Below are 21,714 nucleotides of genomic sequence, written 5' to 3' on the forward strand. Positions count from 1 at the left end.
GCGTCGAGTTTTTTCTACCCAGCATTTTGTTTGCTGAGAAAATCTTAAGCATTTTTTGCCTAGTTTTCGCGAAAGTGGAGAGTATTTCAGATTAGAGACATTTAAATTGCAGAAGATTTCATACGGTTGTTATCGTCATTAATGACACTGTTTATCTTACGTGGCGTGAAAATCAGAAAATGGCTGTTGCTTCAATTTTGTACTGACAAATAACTAAAGTTTAGTGTGATAATTCTTTAGTGCAAGTTTTGTTTGTGGTGTCTTATCTTATGTTTATACAATTTTACCATTCTTTCGATTTAATCGACTATATTTTACCTATACTGCCATAATAGTAGTAAACTAATTTATATTCATACACTGTTTGTTTCATTATATAAGCAACATATTCGGAGAATTGCACCCCCTCTCTGTTCGCAGAATTCGTCATGGTTGTTGTTTAAACAAATCACCATGGACACAATTGTACGTCACCTATAACGAGGGTTACGATTGGCTAATTTGTAGACAACGTAGTCATTGTGTACTGGTCCGTTGGCGTCGAGCATTTTTGTTACAGAACTTAAGTAGGAAGTCTTGTTTTCGCGGGAGTGGTGAGTATTTCAGAATAGAGACATTTAATTTAAATTGCGGAGACGTTCATATGGTTTTTATCGTTTCCAATGGCACTGTTTATCTTATGTGGCGTGAATATCAGAAAATGGCTGTTGCCTCAACTTCTTACTGACATATAACTAAAGTTTAGTGTTATAGTTTTTTAGTAGAATATTTGTTTGTGGTGTTTTATCGTATGTTTATACAATTTTACCATACTTTCGATTTAATCGACTATATTTTTACCCATACTGCCATGATAGTAGTAAACTAATTTATATTCATACACTGTTTGTATCATGATATAAGGAACATATTCAGCGAATTGCACCCCTCTCTGTTCGCAGAATTCGTCATGGTTGTTGTTTAAACAAATCACCTTAGACACAATTGTGCGTCACCTATTACGAGGTTTACGATTGGCTAATTTGTAGATAACGTGGTCATTGTGTACTGGTCCGTTGGCGTCGAGTCATTTCTACCCAGCATTTTGTTTGCTGAAAAAAAAATTGAATTTTGTTTACAGAACTTAAGTAGGAAGTCTAGTTTTCGCGAGAGTGGTGAGTATTTCAGAATAGAGACATCTAATTTAAATTACGGATAATTTCATACGGTTGTTGTCATCATTAATGGCACTGTTTATCTTACGTGGCGTAAAAATCAGAGAATGGCTGTTGCTTCAACTTTGTACTGAATAATAATTAAAGTTTAGTGTGATAATTCTTTAGTTCAATTTCTGTTTGTGGTGTCTTACCTTATGTTTATACAATTTTACCATCCTTTCGATTTAATCGGCTATATTCTTATCCAGACTGCCATGATAGTAGTAAACTAATTTATGTTCATGCTCTGTTTGTTTCATAATATAAGGAACATATTGTGCGAATTACACCCTCTCTCTGTTGGCAGAATTCGTCATGGTTGTTATTCAAACAAATGACCATGGACACATTACGAGGGTTACGATAAGCTAATTTGTAGATAACGTGGTCATTGTGTCCATGTTCGTTTGCATCAAGCCAATACTACCTAGCCTATTGTTTTATGAATAACTTTTGTAGCATCTTTTAAAATACCTAACTGAGAAGTCTTAGTTTTCGCGTGTATTTGGAAATCGCGATACTTAATTTAAATTGCCGATAAGTTCATACTGTTGTTATAGTGCACTACACAAAATGTTTTGATCAAGGGTCCGTCATTAATGACCTTGTTTATCTTACGTGGCGTGAAAATCAGAGAATGGTTGTTGCTTCAACTTTGTACTGACATATTACTTGCAGAATTCTTCATTGTTGTTGTTTAAACATATCACCATGGACACAATTGTACGTCACCTATTACGAGGATTACGATTGGCTAATTTGTAGATAACGTGGTCATTGTGTCGAGGTTCGTTGGCATCGAGTCGTTTCTACCCAGCATTTTGTTTTCTGGGAGAATTTGTAGCATTTCTTTTACATGACTTAAGTAGGATCTTGTTTACGCGAGAGTGGTGAGTATTTCAGATACGAGACATTTAATTTAAAATTGCGGAGAGATTCATTCGGTTGTTATCATCATTAATGGCACTGTTTATCTAACGTGGCGTGAACATCTGAAAATGGTTGTTGCTTCAACTTTGTACTGACATATAACATAGCATAACGTTTAGCATTACAATTCATTAGTGAAAATTTTGTTTGTGGCGTTTTATTGAATATTTTTCCTGAATTGGCCAAATTTGTCTTTTCCGCGGTAACCTTTATGAAATTTTACCTACGTTTCGATTTAATTGACTACATTCTTTTCCAGACTACCTTGATAGGAGTAAACAAATTTATATTCATACACTTTTTGTTCACGATATACGTAACATATTTGGAGAATTACACCTCTTTTTTGTTACGCAGAATTTGTCATAGTTGTTGTTAAAAAATCGAAATGGATAAAATTGTATGTCACCTATTACGAGGTTTACGGTTAGCTGATTTGTAGATAGCGTGGTCCTTGTCTTCACGTTCTTTTGCATCGAGTCGTTTCTACCCGGCATTTTGTTTTCTGCGAGATCTTTTGGCATTTTTTAATAACGAGGAAATCTAGTTTTCGCAAAAGTGGTTAGTATTTGTGAATCGAGAAACTTAATTTGAATTGCGGAGAAGTTAATGTGGTTATTATAGTGCATTAGAGACTATGGTCTGATCAACGTTCGTCACTAATGGCACTGTTTATCTTACGTGGCGTGACAATCATAAATTTGATGTTGCTTCAACTTTGTACTGACATATAACATAGAGCGTAGTTCAGCGTGACAATTCTTTAGTGTTGTTAAAACAAATCACCATGGACACAATTGTACGTCACCTATCACGAGGTTTACAATTGGCTAATTTGTAGATAAGGTTGTTATTTTCTCTAGGTCCGTTGGCGTCTAGTAGTTTCTTCCCAGCTTCTTGTTTTCAAACAGAATTTGTAGCATTTGTTTACAAGAACCAAGTAGATAGTCTAGTTTTTCGCAAGAGCGGTGAGTATTTTAGAATCGAGACACTTAATTTAAATTGCGGAGATGTTCATATGGTTGTTATAATTGGCTACAGAAAACGGCGTGATCAAGGCTCCGCCAATAATGACAATGTTCAGTTTACGTGGCGTGAAAGTTAGAAAATGACTGTTGCTTCAAAATTGTACTGACATATAATATAGACTAAAGTTTAGTGTGACAATTCGTTTGCGCATTTTTTATTTGCGGTGTCTCATCTGTATGTTTTTCTTGAATTGGCAAAATCTGTCTCTCTGCTTACTGCAGCATACTTCACGCATTTTTTCCCTCGCTTCAAATTAATCGAGTATATTCTCAACCTGACTGGCATGATAATATTAAACTAAATTATATTCATACACTTTTTTGTCCATGATATAAGTACCATATTGGGAGAATTACACCTCTTCTTTTTTACGTACAGTGTATCATAGTTGTTGTTAAAAATCACCATGGGCACAATTGTACGTCACCCATTACGAGAGTAACGATTGGCTGATTTGTAAATAACGTTGTCATTGTCTCTAGGTCCCTCGGTGTTGAGCCGTTTTAACCCAGCATTTTGTTTTCTAAGAATATGTTTAGCATTCTTACAAGACATAATTATGAGGTCCGGTTTTCGCGACAGTAGTGAGTATTTGAGGAGCGAGGCAGTTAATTTAAATTGCGGTTGAGTTCATATGTTGTTAAAGTGGACTAGAGACAATGGTTGATCGAGGGTTCGTCACTAACGGCACTGTTTATCTTACGTGGCGTAACAATCATAAATTGGGTGTTGCTTTAACTTTTTCCTGACATATAACATAGACTAAAGTTTAGTGTGACAATTCGTTAGTGCATTTTTTGTTTGTGGTGTCTTATCTGAATATTTTTTTTTTTGAATTGGCCAAATGTGTCTTTGTTTTTCGGCAACACCCGTAATGCAATTTCACAGTCGTTTAAATTTTCTCCACTACATTCTCACCCAGACTGGCATGATATAAAATTGCAGCTGTTACTTTAATTTTGTACTGACATAAAACATAGACTAAAGTTTATCGTGACAATACTTTAGTGAACTTCTTGTTTGCGGTGTCTTATCACAATATGTTAATTTTTCTTGAATTGCACAAATCTGTTTTTCCGCAGTACCATTTATGCAATTCTACCGTCGTTTCAATTTAATTGAATATTTTCTTACCCAGACCGCCATGTTAGTAGTAAAGTAATTTATATTCAGACACCGTTTGCTCCACGATATAAGGAATATATTCACCTCTTTTTGTTACGGAGGATTTGTCATAGTTATGGTTAAATAAATCACCATGGACTCAATTGTTCGTCACCTACTACGAGAGTTACGATTGGCTGATTTGTAGATAATGTGGTCATTGTCTCCACGTTCGTTGTCATCGAGTCGTTTTTACCCAGCATTATAGTGCATTAGAGACAATGGTCTGATCAAGGTCCTTTACTAATGGCACTGTTTATCTTACGTGGCGTGACAATCCTAAATTGGCTGTTGCTTCAACTTTGTTCTGACATAACATAGTCTAAAGTTTAGTGTCACAATTCTTTAGTGCATTTTTTATTTACGGTGTCTTATCTGAATATTTTTCTTGAATTGGCCAAATCTGTCTTTCTGCAGCACCGTTAATGCGATTTCATCGTCGTTTCGATTTAATCGACTACATTCTCACGCAAACTGGCATATATATTTGCAGTTGATGCTTTAATTTTGTACTGACATAAAACATTGACTAAGTTTATTGTGAAAATACTTTAGTGAACTTTTTGTTTGCGGTGTCACATCTGAATATTTTTTTTTCTTGAATTGCACAAATCTGTCTTTCCGCAGCAGAGTTCGTGCCATTTTACCGTTGTTTCGATTCAATTGACTACATGCTTCCCCAGACTGCCTTCATAGACGTAAACAAATTTATATTGATACAATTTTTGTTCACGATATACGTAACATATTTGGAGAATTACACCTCTTCTTTGTTACGTAGAATTTGTCATAGTTGTTGTTAAAAAATCGAAATGGACAAAATTGTATATCACCTATTACGAGGTTTACGGTTAGCTGATTTGTAGAAAATGTGGTCCTTATAATCGAGTTCGTTTGCATCGAGTCGTTTCTACCCAGTATTTTGTTTCCTGCGAGATATTTTGGCATTTTGTACAAGACATAACGAGGAAATCTAGTTTTCGCAATAGTGGTCAGTATTTGAGAATGGAGACACTTAATTTTAATTGCGGAGAAGTTAATATGGTTGTTATATTGCATTAGAGACAATTTTCTGATCAAGGTCCTTTACTAATGACACTGTTTATCTTACGTGGCGTGACAATCATAAATTGGATGTTGTTTCAACTTCGTACTGACATATAACATAGACGAAAGATTAGCGTGACCATTATTTAGTGTTGTTAAAACAAATCACCATGGACCCAATTGTACGTCACCTATTACGAAGGTTATGATTGGCTAGTTTGTAGATGCCTTCTGAATACGAGACTATGAGGGCATTTTTACATATCCACATGAGGAGAGGGATTAGAAGTTAGAGTTTGATTACCGCCGTTCCAATTTTCTAGACTGCTATGTCAAAAAATAGTTTAAATACATGCACTCTTTGTTCTACAATATGAGCACATTTTTTATGGAGAGTGTCATATTTGTTGTTGAAAAAATAGCTTTGACACATTGTACGTTACTTTTTTTTCGAGAGTTACTATAGGCTGATTTGCAGTACACTTGGTCACTGTCTCCATGTCCGTTGGCGTCAAGCTGTTTCTACCCAGCTTTTTGTTTTATAGGAAAATGTTTAGCATTTTTTTCAAAGACCTAAAAAAGTCTTAGTTTTAGTTAATTTAAGTCAATTTGATCAAGGGACCGTCATTAATAACACTGTTGTATTACGTGGCGTAAAAATCAGAAAATGGCTATTGCTTCAACTTTGTACTGACATATAACATAGTATAGTATGACAATACTTTAGTGCAATTTTTGTTTGTGGTGTCTCATCTGAATATTTGTATTTACTTGAATTGGCCATATCTGTCTTTCCGCAGTACCATTTATACATTTTCACAATCCTTTCGATTTAATCGACTACATTTTTACCCTGACTGCCATGATTGTAGTAAATTAATTCAAATTCATACACTGTTTGTTCCATGATATAAGGAACATATTAGGAGAATTACACCTCCTCTCTGTTCGCAGAATTTGTCATAGATGTTGTTGTTAAAACAAATCACCATGGACACAATTTTATGTCACCTATTATGAGGGTTACGATTGGCTAATCTGTAGATAACGTGGTCATTGTGTCCTGGTTCGTTGGCGTCAAGTTGTTTCTACCCAGCATTTTGTTTGCTGAGAAAATTTTAAGCATTTTTTGCCTAGTTTTCGCGAAAGTGGTGAGTATTTCAGATTAGAGACATTTAAATTGCAGAAGATTTCATACGGTTGTTTTCGTCATAAATGACACTGTTTATCTTACGTGGCGTGAAAATCAGAAAATGGCTGTTGCTTCAATTTTGTACTGACAAATAACTAACGTTTAGTGTGATAATTCTTTAGTGCAAGTTTTGTTTGTGGTGTCTTATCTTATGTTTATACAATTTTACCATTCTTTCGATTTAATCGACTATATTTTACCTATACTGCCATAATAGTAGTAAACTAATTTATATTCATACACTGTTTGTTTCATGATATAAGCAACATATTCGGAGAACTGCACCCCCTCTCTGTTCGCAGAATTCGTCATGGTTGTTGTTTAAACAAATCACCATGGACACAATTGTACGTCACCTATAACAAGGGTTACGATTGGCTAATTTGTAGATAACGTAGTCATTGTGTACTGGTCCTTTGGCGTCGAGCATTTTTGTTACAGAACTTAAGTAGGAAGTCTTGTTTTCGCGGGAGTGGTGAGTATTTCAGAATAGAGACATTTAATTTAAATTGCGGAGAAGTTCATATGGTTTTTATCGTTTCCAATGGCACTGTTTATCTTATGTGGCGTGAATATCAGAAAATGGCTGTTGCCTCAACTTCTTACTGACATATAACTAAAGTTAAGTGTTATAGTTCTTTGGTAGAATATTTGTTTGTGGTGTTTTATCGTATGTTTATACAATTTTACCATACTTTCGATTTAATCGACTATATTCTTACCCATACTGCCATGATAGTAGTAAACTAATTTATATTCATACACTGTTTGTTTCATGATATAAGGAACATATTCAGCGAATTGCACCCCTCTCTGTTCGCATAATTCGTCATGGTTGTTGTTTAAACAAATCACCTTAGACACAATTGTACGTCACCTATTACGAGGTTTACGATAGGCTAATTTGTAGATAACGTGGTCATTGTGTACTGGTCCGTTGGCGTCGAGTCATTTCTACCCAGCATTTTGTTTGCTGAAAAAAAAATTATAATTTTGTTTACAGAACTTAAGTAGGAAGTCTAGTTTTCGCGAGTGTGGTGAGAATTTCAGAATAGACACATCTAATTTAAATTACGGATAATTTCATACGGTTGTTGTCATCATTAATGGCACTGTTTATCTTACGTGGCGTAACAATCAGAGAATGGTTGTTGCTTCAACTTTGTACTGACATATAATTAAAGTTTAGTGTGATAATTCTTCAGTTCAATTTCTGTTTGTGGTGTCTTACCTTATGTTTATACAATTTTGCCATCCTTTCGATTTAATCGGCTATATCCTTATCCAGACTGCCATGATAGTAGTAAACTAATTTATGTTCATGCTCTGTTTGTTTCATAATATAAGGAACATATTGTGCGAATTACACCCTCTCTCTGTTGGCAGAATTCGTCATGGTTGTAATTCAAACAAATGACCATGGACACAGTTGTACGTCACCTATTACGAGGGTTACGATAAACTAATTTGTAGATAACGTGGTCATTGTCTCCATGTTCGTTTGCATCAAGCCAATACTACCTAGCCTATTGTTTTATGAATAACTTTTTAGCATATTTTAAAAGACCTAACTAAGAAGTCTTAGTTTCGCGTGTATTTGGAAATCGAGATACTTAATTTAAATTGCCGATACATTCATACAGTTGTTATAGTGCACTACACAAAATGTTTTGATCAAGGGTCCGTCATTAATGACATTGTTTATCTTACGTGGCGTTAAAATCAGAAAATGGTTGTTGCTTCAACTTTGTACTAACATATAACTAAAGTTTAGTGTGACAATTCTTTAGTAGAATTTGTGTTTGTGGTGTCTTATCTTATGTTTATACAATTTTACCATCCGCTCGATTTAATCGACTAGTCTTCCTCAGACTGCCATGATAGTACTAAACTAATTTATGTTCATACACTGTTTGTTTCATGATATAAGGAACATATTCGGCGAAATACACCTCCTCTCTGTTCGCAGAATTTGTCATGATTGTTGTTTAAACAAATCACCGTGAACACAATTTTACGTCATCTATCATGAGGGTTACGATTGGCTAATTTGTAGATAAAGTGGTTATTGTGTCCAGGTCCGTTGGCGTCAAATCGTTTCTACCCAGCATTTTGTTTTCTGAGGGAATATTTAGTATTTTTTTTACATGACTTAAGTAGGAAGTCTATTTTTCGCGATAGTGGTGAGTATTTCAGAATCAAGACATTTAATTTAAATTGTGGAGAAGTTCATATGATTGTTATATTGGACTACAGACAGTTTAATTGATTATATTTTAACCCAGACTGGCATTATATAAAATGGCTGTTGCTTCAACTTTGTACTGACATATAACATAGCATAACGTGTAGTGTAACAATACTTCAGTAATTTTTGTTTGTGGCGTCGTATCTGAATATTTTTATTTTTTCTTGAAATGGCCAAATCTGTATTTCCGCGGTATCTTTATGCAATTTTACAGACGTTTAGATTTAATCGACTACATTTGTAGATAACGTGGTAATTGTCATTAGGTCGAGTCGTTTTTACCGAGCATTTTTTAAAGCATTTTTAGTACATAAATAGGAAATCTAATTTTCGTGATAATGGTGAGTATTTTAGAGACATTTTATTTAAATTGCGGAAGAGTGAATTGAACCATATAAAGTTATTTGGTTCATATGGTTGTTATAGTGCTCTACATTCAATGGCTAGATCATGTTTCCGTCACTATTGGCAAGGTTTGTCTTATATGGCGTGACAATCAGAAAATATGCTTTATTTTTGTATTGACTACTAGTATTTACATTGTTCAACGTTCAATGTGATAATTATTCAGCACTACGTTGTCATAGAGTTGTTTCTATCCATAAGTTGCCTAACAACGAGAAAGTCCAGTTTTCGCTATTATCTCTTTTGTTCTCATCGAACGTATTCAATGTACAATTTAAAGCGTCAACACACGCATAACTTTTTTCATAGTGCGCGATTTATTTTTATAATTTGCCACTACATAAGACATGATAATAGTATATAACCAGTCGTGATTGTACATGTAATTCAATACTATTGAATTAAGTGGGAATACAACACAAGAATACGATGCGGTGTTTACTGTTCACTTCTTCTATAATAAAAAAGTGACCTGAAAGAGTTGTATTATTTTTTAAATAATGTTTTTCCGCCAGGCGACAGTTACGGTCATTGAATATCAGTGTTGTTATTCTCGAGTTGTTTAAGTGCAAATAGCAAGGACTAGTGATGACATATGGTGCATTATTGCTACAGATGCCATATTCATGTTTGGAACTACAAGACAGGGCTAAACGGTCATCATTCTATCAAATTGCAATTTAATTTAGTGCAAACAAAATGATTCAAATGAAGATGTGCGAAATTTTAAGACAAATTTATTGCATAATACAAATATATCAGCTAATATATTAGTTTAGTAGAAGCCTTCAAAATTCAAGAATGTGCGCAAATGTTGAAGTATTACCACCGTTTCAATTTTACAGACTGTTACGGGAAAGTTGAAAAAAATAGTTACATGCACTGTTTATTCTACGATATGAGTCCCCCTTTTCTGCATTACGAGGAATATGTTTTAGTTATTGATAACTAAATTAACTAAATGTACGTCACTTATTACAAACGTTACGATTGGCTGAACTGTAGATATCGTGAACTTTGTTTCCAGACCCGTTGGCGTCGAGTCGTTTCTACCTGGCCGTGTTCTTAAGGGAATTGTTAGTAGCTTTTCTATTACATTACATAAGTGGACGAACAATAAGATCGTATATTTTATTGTACGTTGGTGAGTATTTGAAAATAGCGATATTTTAGTTCAATTGTGGAAGGGTAACTTTTACCATTTCAATTAAATTGCTTCATAATGCAAAAACTAAATGTATAGGGTTGCATTATTTCGTCACTGTTAGCTATTTTTGTCACCTGAAACCATAATTAGTTGTGGTGTTATTCGAAACGATGCTTGGTATGTTAACGTTCACTAATGCCAGACGAAGTGACCTAGCATTGCAAACCATAGTCAATCATAAATGTAGTCCACTTGCTAATGATTTGCTGAAATTTAAATTCGGAGTTTCTAGTGAATATTCAATATATTAGTGAATTCGAGACAATGAGGAAATTGTTAAATATCCACCTAAGACATGAGAAGAGAGATGCAAAGTTACAGTTTGATTACCGCCGTTTCGATTTGTTAGACTGTTATGTCAAAGTTAAAATAATTTAATTACATACACTGTTTGTTGAACGATATGAGTACCCCTCTTCTCCGTTAAGAGGGATATGTCATAGTTGTTGATCTTTGACACATTGTACATCGCTTATTACGAGAGTTACGATTGGCTAAATTGTGCATAACGTGTCCAGTGTTTCAAGGTCCGTTAGCGTCGAGTCGTTTGGTGGTTCATAATCATTGTACCTATCAGTCAAAGCAGTTTATTTTAGGCAGTTTTTTTTTGCTTCTGCATGGCTAAAGTTGTGATTCACTCCAGTAACAAGCGGCAGAACAAAGGTTGCCGTGACCTTCTGGAATTTTTCAATCAAACTTTTTAAGTCAAGGCTTAAAACGGGTCATAAATAGTCACGAGTACTGTTATAAATCGCTGCCTAAGTTTAACAGTACGTAGAAATTGGAGAATTCCTTGTTTCACATTCAGGATAACGCATTTCATTTTTTGCGATGAATACGCTGGAAGGTACATTTTTACGATGAAATGAAACTTGCTTGCCGGAGTCAAGAAAACAATTAGTTTTCTTTTCATGGTAAATATTGTATTTACTGACGCGCACTTAGACAAGGGTACAGACAAGTTTAGATAACACACAAGAGCAAAGCGGGTTATCTGCACACACACACGTTTTGTTTTGATTTTCTTTTGATATGGGGCAAGGGATTTGATACCTTAAGTAGGAATCGGTGTCACCGACCAGCTTACAGGGTTTCAAAGAGTTTTTTGTACTGTTAGTGATAGTCTTTTAAAATAAAAAAATGCATAAATTCAATATTAGTAACACAAATGATATTCGCAATGAGCTACATTTTAATAACCCTAATTCCCATAGAAAATGAACCTTTTGCGCTCAGCCACTCTATTGATGAGGGGATAACCATATAAGTATGTGATTTATTCACAGAAACGAATAAAACTTGTTGAAGGCCGGTGATATGTCATAAAATTAAAAAACATTCTGAGCGTGAGCGTATTCTTCAACTCAGTACCAATATTATTCACCATTCTATGCCCAACGAATGAAAAGATACCACCAACATGGGAAGTTTAATCAACCACGTTTACATCATAACTTTACTGAACTTTTCTGACGAATTTGCCACTATTTAATTTGAAAAGTTCTCAACCTGCTTAGTCTGTCCTAAAATCCTAAACCTAACTACAAGAATTGCTATGAAGCCTCAGCCACAGTCATTCCAAATGATGGGGATATACGGTGACGCATTTCCCGTTGTGCCTTTCCAATATGAATTGATGCCAACTATTCACCACCCTATCGTTCAAAATATTTTATTTTTACCCAGGCACAAGGTATATTTTTCGTTTTTGCATATTTGGCTAAGGCTGCAATTCAAACAAGCCGTCGTAATAAGAGGCAAACAAAGACTCGAGTGATCCTCTGGAATTTGTTATTCACAGTATCAAGTCAAGGCATGAAACAGAAAACGAGTGTTCCTGTATCATGAACCAGTTGCCTGAATTTGAGATTATATGGACGGTAGAGGATGCACTATGTAAAATCCAGGATAACACACTTCGCATTCTACTGTAAATGTGGCATGTACGAATTATTGTGGAACAGTAGTACGCCTTGTCCTGTTGATAAACACCGATATAAACGAACACCAATTTTTCAGCTAATTTAGCACACGCACAGGAAACTCTCAGTGGGTTATCTTGGCATACACTTGCAGCAATGCGTAATTGTTTTATATTGATTGTATTGTGATTTTAATGTTTTAAATTACCCTTGCTATTTGGTAGGGGATAATACGCCCTTAAGTGCTAGCTGCTATCACAGGCCAGCATACATGTTTCAAGGCATATTTGTACTGTTACATGATCGTATTTTATTTTATTTTTCGCGTGAAGCAAAACCAGTGCGTACAATATAAACGGAATTTAAACATTCCCAAATTAGTTCAACTAATCTTAACCTGTACATATTTAAATGCAATATAAAAAAATGATTTCATTTTTCTCCTTTTTATTTTGTATTCTTAGATAGTCATAACATACATCATTTTTAAGTGACAAAAACAGACAATGGCAACTTCAACTTGTGACCCCTTAAGGGATTTTTTAAACACGTTGGCAGGCGATATTGGTAAAGATGGTAAGTGAACACATATTTCATAATCATTTTTATAATAATATAGAAAAAAAGTAGTTCTATCTTAATATTCTCCGCCAAAAAGTTGTTAATTTACATATAAGCAGGTATTTCACGCTTCGTAAATATATCCATAATACAGTTAGAAACCATAAATCAACATAATTGATTATAGCTGAAAAGATATTTACGGAATTTAGTTTTGTATAATTTAACTTTTATTCAATAAATTAAATTATCTGCAATGAATTAATTTTGTTTTAGTGCATTTTATTGATGAACGGGTAGACCAATTTATGTTCATTTTGGCAGGAGTTCGTTTTTTTGTGCTCATAAATAATTACATGTATGCAAATAGAATAATTATTTGTTTGTGGTAACAATCCATCACTTCGGAAATTAGTAATAAGTATTAAATATCTTTAAACCGCATTTCTATTTGACCGATTGCAAATTAAAATAAAATTTTAAGTTTATTTTAAGATGGCACTTCGAGATTATATTTTTGATTTTACATATATTATTAATATAAAGAAATACATTAGAAAACACTTATTGTTATCGTGATTTCATTTACAATGGCAGATAAATCAGATATTTAAGTTTTAGTAAGAACTGTACAAGTACCAAAAGATTATATATCCGATCTCCATATTTTTCAACGTCATGAGATAAATTTAATGAATAAATATTTTGCTTCTGTATTGAAAATTCCCGTTTGTCGTAAATAACTTTTGCATCTAATACTGTGTACACAAAAGCTTAACTTGCTCAAAGTGAAAACCTGACTATGTTATTTGACCCATAATTTTGAGTTAAACGTGTCACATTAAGGAAACCCTTTACGTGTTGGCATATATTGTATCATATTGATGAATATACACTACAATTGTAAGCTGGTTGTAGAATGATACAGACGTTAGAGAGACAGACATATTTTTGCAGTTAAACTACTGGTGACATGACTAATTACATACACTTGAGTCAAAGTGATCAGCCGTATGTCAAATTTGCTACATGACTCGACACACGGATTCATCTATACTTTACTATTTTGATTTATTTAGCAACGTGACATAAGCTAAGTGTTCAAATTAACTATTTTATTAACTTTACAGTATTACATGTGTTCATAATATATGTACTTATTTGTTTTAACAGATCTCAAAACAATGGTTGACATGACTGGTGCATTGAATCCGCCTATTCAAAAGATAGCAAGAGAAACCCTAAAAGAAAATGGCAGACCATTTGACTTGTTTGAGAAGTTGATCGAAAAAGAACATCTAACAAGCAACAACCCATTTACACTAATCTACTTACTTCAGAAAGCAAATCGAGATGATTTAGTTAAAATAGTTGAATCAAATTTTGGTATGGCGGTGCCAGCCAGCATGTAAAAACTGAATTTTAATAAAGATATTCATAGTACAGTTACAAAGCATAAACCAATATAGTTGCCAATTGCTGAAATGGTATTTACGGAATTTAGTTTTGCAAAATTGAATTTTTATTCAATAAAATGAATTATCTTTAATGATTTTTTAATTCATAACATTGATGAACGGGTAGACAAAATGATGTTCATTTTGGCAGGAGTTCGTTATGTGTGCTCGTAAATAATTACATGTATATAAATAGAACAATTATTTAGTTTTGGTAAAAATCCATCACTTCGGAAATCAGTATTGACTATTGAAGTTTTTAAACCGCCTTTCTATTTGATCGATGACAAATTAAAATCAAATTTTAAGTTGATTTTAAGATCGCGTTTCGAGATTATTTTTCGATTTTACTTATATTATTAATCTGAAAAAAATACATGGTTAAACATTTCTATTCTATTTAGCCCAATCATCCCAGGAAAAGAATACAATGCAAACTTCTGCCATGATAATTGACTGCTTCTGACACTACACAATATATTTTACTATGTTCTAAGGAAATAATAATATCAAACGCATGTGCTAATTCGAGTTGTAATGTTTTTGTTTACATTCAACTTCATGATTCATACCATATAGTATCATCATTTCTCCATATATTTGTACAATTCAGTTATTGGGTGGAGTATACAATGTGAATTAATACATTGTTTTATCTCCCTCCTCCTAAAACAAACTACATTTCCATGGTAGATTTGACATTGTGAGCACCTCTTTCGAATGCCTCAATACCTCCATAATAGACTAGGATCGATCGACGTAAACTTATATTTAACCATTTAAATGGTTATTCCGTCTATCGTGGCTATAGTCTCGAGGCTGTATAACTTTTACAAATGACATTACTGATAGAACATTCTGGGTAATCTTACGTTAAAAAGTAGTCTTTCAGAATGGCGGACGTACGTCCGCGAAAGAGGCGTTTTGAACGAAGCTATTATTTTTTTTTTCATAACGGCATAAAAACGGTCATCGCGTGACAGCGTTAGGTCAATAAATATATATTTGAATAATCAATCCAGGTAATTCGGGGCGATAGTCTTGAGTGTGCCAAGGCATGGTCGCTATTTTTGGCAGTCGAATACAAAACTATCGTGACTGATTAGGGCGGGATGTAAAGGCATTGTCCATTTTATTACCCGATAACACAGTGTAGGGCTAGCATGATTTGAGTACTTGTACTTGAGTACTTTGAGTATTTTGTGAACATTGAACTTTATTTTTATTTTCTATTTTATGGGTCGTTTCTCACAGAAACTAAAATGCAAATACATTATTAATATTGTCGTCGTGTACAAGTCAACATCGAAATTCAAATACGGATATCACATTGACAGTTGTGCAATGACATTTAAAAACCAATATGTTTTCCATTTGTTTCAAATTAAAAGGAAATGTGTCGGGTAAGGATAGCAGTCGGCAATATGAATATAAATCTGAATCAACATGACGAGAATCAAATTCGTTATTCCAGTAAAAATTCTTTCTTCGAGTTTTTAATAGCTCCCACGTTCTTCAAACGAGTCTTCACCCGGTGAGCTATCTCAAACGCGATGCTGTGATCATCAAAAAGAATACTGTTTACTTTGGTCTTCCATTCGTCGATTTCATCCTGTCTTTTCATTTCATTGACTCCGACATCTGCAATCAGTTGACTACTAAACTCGAGCAAGTATTCCTTAATAAACATTGCGTGACATTGCATGACAAGAAAAGAAACCCCGGCGGCCATTGCTTCTAAAGCAACTAATTAAAAAGGTTCACTTCGAGTTGGCATTACGAAAAGGTGACTTCGGTGAAGATATTTCCTTATTTGTTCTTTTGCACCACATGACTCTGAAAAAATGTCGAGGAAGGATGACTTTATAAAACTTATTTTTTGTCAACACTTCCATTCTTGGATAGCCCACGGAAGATCCATGTTGGCATGAATACTGCTTTGTTTTTAACCATTTCATGATATAACTCTACACTCGCACTCAATGCCTCAGCCACGATGTCATAGCCTTTCAGATTTACAACACCTTCCACTCGACCAACTGGAAGCACATTTCTAGGGTGGTGCGTTTCCGGCCTTATGATATTAACGACAAAAGATCTTCTTCTGGGAGGGGCAAAAACTGTTTGTGATCAACAAGTGTAGTTTTGAATACTTGGTCATAGTGGTTATACGTCATTACTCCAACAGAAAACACGACATCATACTTATTTGCTTGTTCCAAAATCATGGTTGCTGCATTTCCACCTGCAATAGAGTGTACGCTTCTTTAGCAAAGATGTTTTATTCTGGAATAACGTGCAAAAATAAAACAACTTTGGCTTCATCAAAACAATTTTCATTCAACTTAGTTGTCTCATTTCCTGTAATTGAAATGTGTCCAATAATACACATTTACAATTTGATATAATGTTGGGAAATGAATGTTCCGATAGGTGACCAAACACTCTGGGTTTGAGTTTTGCCCCTTTTCATCAGCAACAATCAAGTTGATTCCGTTCTTCTCAGCATCTTTTTTGTCTTCGTCTGTTGCTTTTGGTGCAGTCACATACACTTTAACACTTGTTTAGCAAGGATAGATATATGGCGATGAAAACTGGACACACCTCCCTTTGTTGTACTCCATTCATCATTAATTACCAGAATGCTCCTAAGATTCAACAGTAACACCCACATTTAGTACATCTTGTTACTTGAGTGTTATAAATATTGGGCACATGCAATGTATATAATGCATATTAAAGGCATTATTGATATTAAAGGACTGTACACAAATGCTGCAAATATGTAATATAACTTGTGATACGAAAACAAATTTGACTTGTGGTACTAATGCAAATGAAAATTGTTGCAATCACGCAAAAAAGGCATACATATTGACAAGCATCAGTGGTGTAATATATGGCATGTTGTCAATTCTGTTCTAATATACCTATTTGTCATTTATAATATATTTTGCATTTTACTAAACATTCCTCTAGATGGCCGGTTTATTTTTTACGGTGACTGGTGTACAAAAAGAAAATGCAACATTAAAATTACCAAAACTAGGCATGACTGACTTAGATATGTAAATCAAATCAAGTCAAAAAGTATGATCTGCTATCAAACAAATTTACCACCCTGAGAGTATATTTTTAATTTACTGCCCGAATAAAAAATGTTACCATTAAACAAAACTAGATTATCTGGGTTTTGATTCGTGTTTCCTTATGATTCCTTACAAATTAACAAATACACAGTACATCGATTTTTTGCGGGGGGAGGGGGTAACTACAAGTATGATGGATTTCCTCCCTATTTTGCTGTTATTCTAAAATATTCCCAAGCATTCATCATGAAAAAAATCAGTGTGTTCCTAACTATTTTGTATACCTATTTTATAATAATGTGATACTATTTTTGTCAACTTCAAATTCTGCCTTCAAAAAAGCAATTATGAAAAACAAAGCCAGCTGACAGTCAGCATATGGGTTACGATTGAAAAGGCATTCAGCTTTGCAATTAAAAAATAAGCAGATCGATACGTCTAACTATTCTAAATACCTTAACTCGGGCGATCAAATCGACATTTTCCAACGTCAACCGAAAATATACGCCACCATCTTGTTCAAGAAGTATTTATTAACAAAACGTTGTTTCGTTGCACAAAACTAGTTTTCTCCAACGTTCCAGTACTGTAGGTTCATTTTTTTGGCCGCGAAAAAGGTATTTGTGATCGCTAGATTGGTTGATCGATGTTTTAGATAGTTACAATCATGAAAACTGCAGAACGGTTCTCCGCCATAAATCTGTAGGCGGGTGTCGAATCCTCAGGCTATACGACTTCTCATGACTGTGGGGGCCGAATGATCAGCGGAAGAAGGCCAACCTACAGTACTCTACTCAGGGCTACTGGTCACCGTGATCTTCACCGACACCGGCGCACGTTTGTACACTGGCTGGACAAAATAGAATTTGGCGTCGGAATTTAGCAGGTTACTCGGCACGTCACTACACTGTTTTATTTCATCGATCGTCTGAGTAAAACTTTCAAAATTAAAATAAAAGAGAACATGTTTTGACATTCTAAACATTAGACTATAGTGAGGAACGACAAATTACAGTTACTAAATAAATGACAGTCGCGTGGGGACTTCAAGAAACAACCTCATCACAACAAGAGGAGTAATCCAAAGCCGAAGATACACCAGAAAGGCACATACAAAATCTATATGTATATCTATGTGTTCTACGATATTCACATTATTTTCTTGTACACATGGCACCAAACCATGTAACGGTAGGTCTCTTAGTTTAAAATTTTACTAAGTTTTTTTTTTATTACCATGGAGACGGATTTACATAGATGCAACTATGATATCAAAATAATCAAAAGCTAGTGGCCAGTCTTGACCAAGCGTATCGTAACCCATATGCTGACTGTCAGCTGGCTTTGTTTTTCATAATTGCTTTTTTGAAAGCAGAATCTTAAGTTGACAAAAATAGTATCACATTATTATAAAATAGTTATACAAAATAGTTAGGAACACACTGATTTTTTTCATGATGAATGTTTGGGAATATTTTAGAATAACAGCAAAATAGGGAGGAAATCCATCATACTTGTAGTTACCCCCTCCCCCCGCAAAAAAATCGATGCACTGTGTATTTGTTAATTTGTACGGAATCATAAAGAAACACGAATCAAAACCCAGATAATCTAGTTTTGTTCAATGGTAACATTTTTTATTCGGGCAGTAAATTAAAAATATACTCTCAGGGTGGTAAATTTGTTTGATAGCAGATCATATTATTTGACTTGATTTGATTTACATATCTATGTCAGTCATGCCTAGTTTTGGTAATTTTAATGTTGCATTTTCTTTTTGTACACCAGTCACCGTAAAAAATAATTCGGCCATCTAGAGGAATGTTTAGTAAAACGCAAAATATATTATAAATGACAAATAGGTCTATTAGAACAGAATTGGCAACAAGTTACATATTATACCACTGATGCTTGTCAATATGTATGCCTTTTTTGCGTGATTGCAACAATTTACATTTGCATTAGTACCACAAGTCAAATTTGTTTTCGTATCACAAGCTATATTACATATTTGCAGCATTTGTGTACAGTCCTTTAATATCAATAATGCCTTTAATATGCATTATATACATTGCATGTGCCCAATATTTAACACACTCAACTAACAAGATGTACTAAATGTGGGTGTTATTGTTGAATCTTAGGAGCATTCTGGTAATTAATGATGAATGAAGTACAACAAAGGGAGGTGTGTCCAGTTTTCATCGCCATATATCTATCCTTGCTAAACAAGTGTTAAAGTGTATGTGATTGCACTAAAAGCAACAGACGAAGACAAAAAAGATGCTGAGAAGAACGGAATCAACTTGATTGTTGCTGATGAAAAAGGGCAAAACTCAAACCCAGAGTGTTTGGTCACCTATCGGAACATTCATTTCCCAACATTATATCAAATTTTAAATGTGTATTATTGGACACATTTCAATTACAGGAAATGAGACGACTAAGTTGAATGAAAATTGTTTTGATGAAGCCAAAGTTGTTTTGTTTTTGCACGTTATTCCAGAATAAAACATCTTTGCTAAAGAAGCGTACACTCTATTGCAGGTGGAAATGCAGCAACCATGATTTTGAAACAAGCAAATAAGTCTGATGTCGTGTCTTCTGCTGGAGCAATGACGTATAACCACTATGACCAAGTATTCAAAACTACACTTGTTGATCACAAACAGTTTTTGCCCCTCCCAGAAGAAGATTTTGTGTCGTTAATATCATAAGGCCGGAAACGCACCACCCTAGAAATGTGCTTACAGTTGGTCGAGTGGAAGGTGTTGTAAATCTGAAAGCCTATGACATCGTGGCTGAGGCATTGAGTGCCAGTGTAGAGTTATATCATGAAATGGTTAAAAACATAGCAGTATTCATGCCAACATGGATCTTCCGTGGGCTGTCCAAGAATGGAAGTGTTGACAAAAAAATAAGTTTTATAAAGTCATCCTTCCTCTACATTTTTTCAGAGTCATGTGGTACAAAAGAACAAATAAGGAAATATCTTCACCGAAGTCACCTTTTCGTAATGCCAACTCGCAGTGAGCCTTTTTAATTAGTTGCTTTAGAAGCAATGGCCGCCGGGGTTTCTTTTCTTGTCATGCAATGTCAGGCAATGTTTATTAAGGAATACTTCCTCGAGTTTAGTAGTCAACTGATTGCAGATGTCGGAGTCAATGAAATGAAAAGACAGGATGAAATCGACGAATGGAAGACCAAAATAAACAGTATTATTTTTGATGATCACAGCATCGCGTTTGGGATAGCTCACCGGGTGAAGACTCGTTTGAAGAACGTGGAAACTATTGAAAACTCGAAGAAAGAATTTTTACTGGAATAACGAATTTGATTCTCGTCATGTTGATTCAGATTTATATTCATATTGCCGACTGCTATCCTTACCCTACACATTTCCTTTTAATTTGAAACAAATGCAAGACATATTGTTTTTAAATGTCATTGCACAAATGTCAATGTGATATCCGTATTTGAATTTCGATGTTGACTTGTACACGACGACAATATTAATAATGTATTTTCATTTTAGTTTCTGTGAGAAACGACCCATAAAATAGAAAATAAAAATAAAGTTCTATTTGCACAAAATACTCAAAGTACTCAAGTACAAGTACTCAAATCATGCTAGCCCTACGCTGTGTTATCGGGTAATAAAATGGACAATGCCTTTAAATCCCGCCCTAATCAGTCACGATAGTTTTGTATTCGACTGCCAACAATAGCGACCATGCCTTGGTACACTCAAGACTATCGCCCCGAATTACCTGGATTGATTATTCAAATATATATTTATTGACCTAACGCTATCACGCGATGACCGTTTTTGTGCCGTTATGAAAAAAAATAATAGCTTCGTTCAAAACGCCTCTTTCGCGGACGTACGTCCGCCATTCTGAAAGACTACTTTTTAACGTAAGATTACCCAGAATTTTCTATCAGTAATGTCATTTGTAAAAGTTATACAGCCTCGAGACTATAGCCACGATAGACGGAATAACCATTTAAACGGTTAAATATAAGTTTATGTCGATCGATCTTAGTCTATTTATTATGGAGGTATTGAGGCATTCGAAAGAGGTGCTCACAATGTCAACTCTACCATGGAACTGTAGTTTGTTTTAGGAGGAGGGAGATAAAACAGTGTATTAATTCACATTGTATACTCCACCCAATAACTGAATTGTACAAATATATGGAGAAATGATGATACTATATGGTATGAATCATGAAGTTGAGTGTAAAAAAAAAAATTACAACTCGA

General features: G+C 34.4%; 1 protein-coding gene across 3 annotated transcripts; it reads left to right on the forward strand.

Moving 5' to 3' along the window:
- Positions 1 to 2,036: 2,036 nt before the first annotated feature.
- Positions 2,037 to 14,450, forward strand: LOC146735492 (uncharacterized). Of its 3 annotated transcripts, none has more exons than XM_085506107.1 (3): positions 2,037 to 2,086; positions 12,805 to 12,916; positions 14,075 to 14,450. In XM_085506107.1, the coding sequence occupies exons 2-3, from the start codon at positions 12,847 to 12,849 to the stop codon at positions 14,311 to 14,313; spliced, it is 309 nt and encodes a 102-aa protein (XP_085362233.1). In that variant the 5' UTR covers positions 2,037 to 2,086; positions 12,805 to 12,846; the 3' UTR covers positions 14,314 to 14,450. The 3 variants fall into 3 exon arrangements, with proteins under 3 accessions (XP_085362233.1, XP_085362234.1, XP_085362232.1); XM_085506108.1 differs by lacking the exon at positions 2,037 to 2,086 and adding an exon at positions 6,446 to 6,517; XM_085506106.1 differs by lacking the exon at positions 2,037 to 2,086 and adding an exon at positions 6,969 to 7,033.
- The last annotated feature ends 7,264 nt before the right edge of the window (positions 14,451 to 21,714 follow it).

This window comes from Saccoglossus kowalevskii, chromosome 12 (genome assembly GCF_978046115.1).
Source record: "Saccoglossus kowalevskii chromosome 12, keSacKowa6.1, whole genome shotgun sequence".
Taxonomy (NCBI): Eukaryota; Metazoa; Hemichordata; class Enteropneusta; family Harrimaniidae; genus Saccoglossus; species Saccoglossus kowalevskii.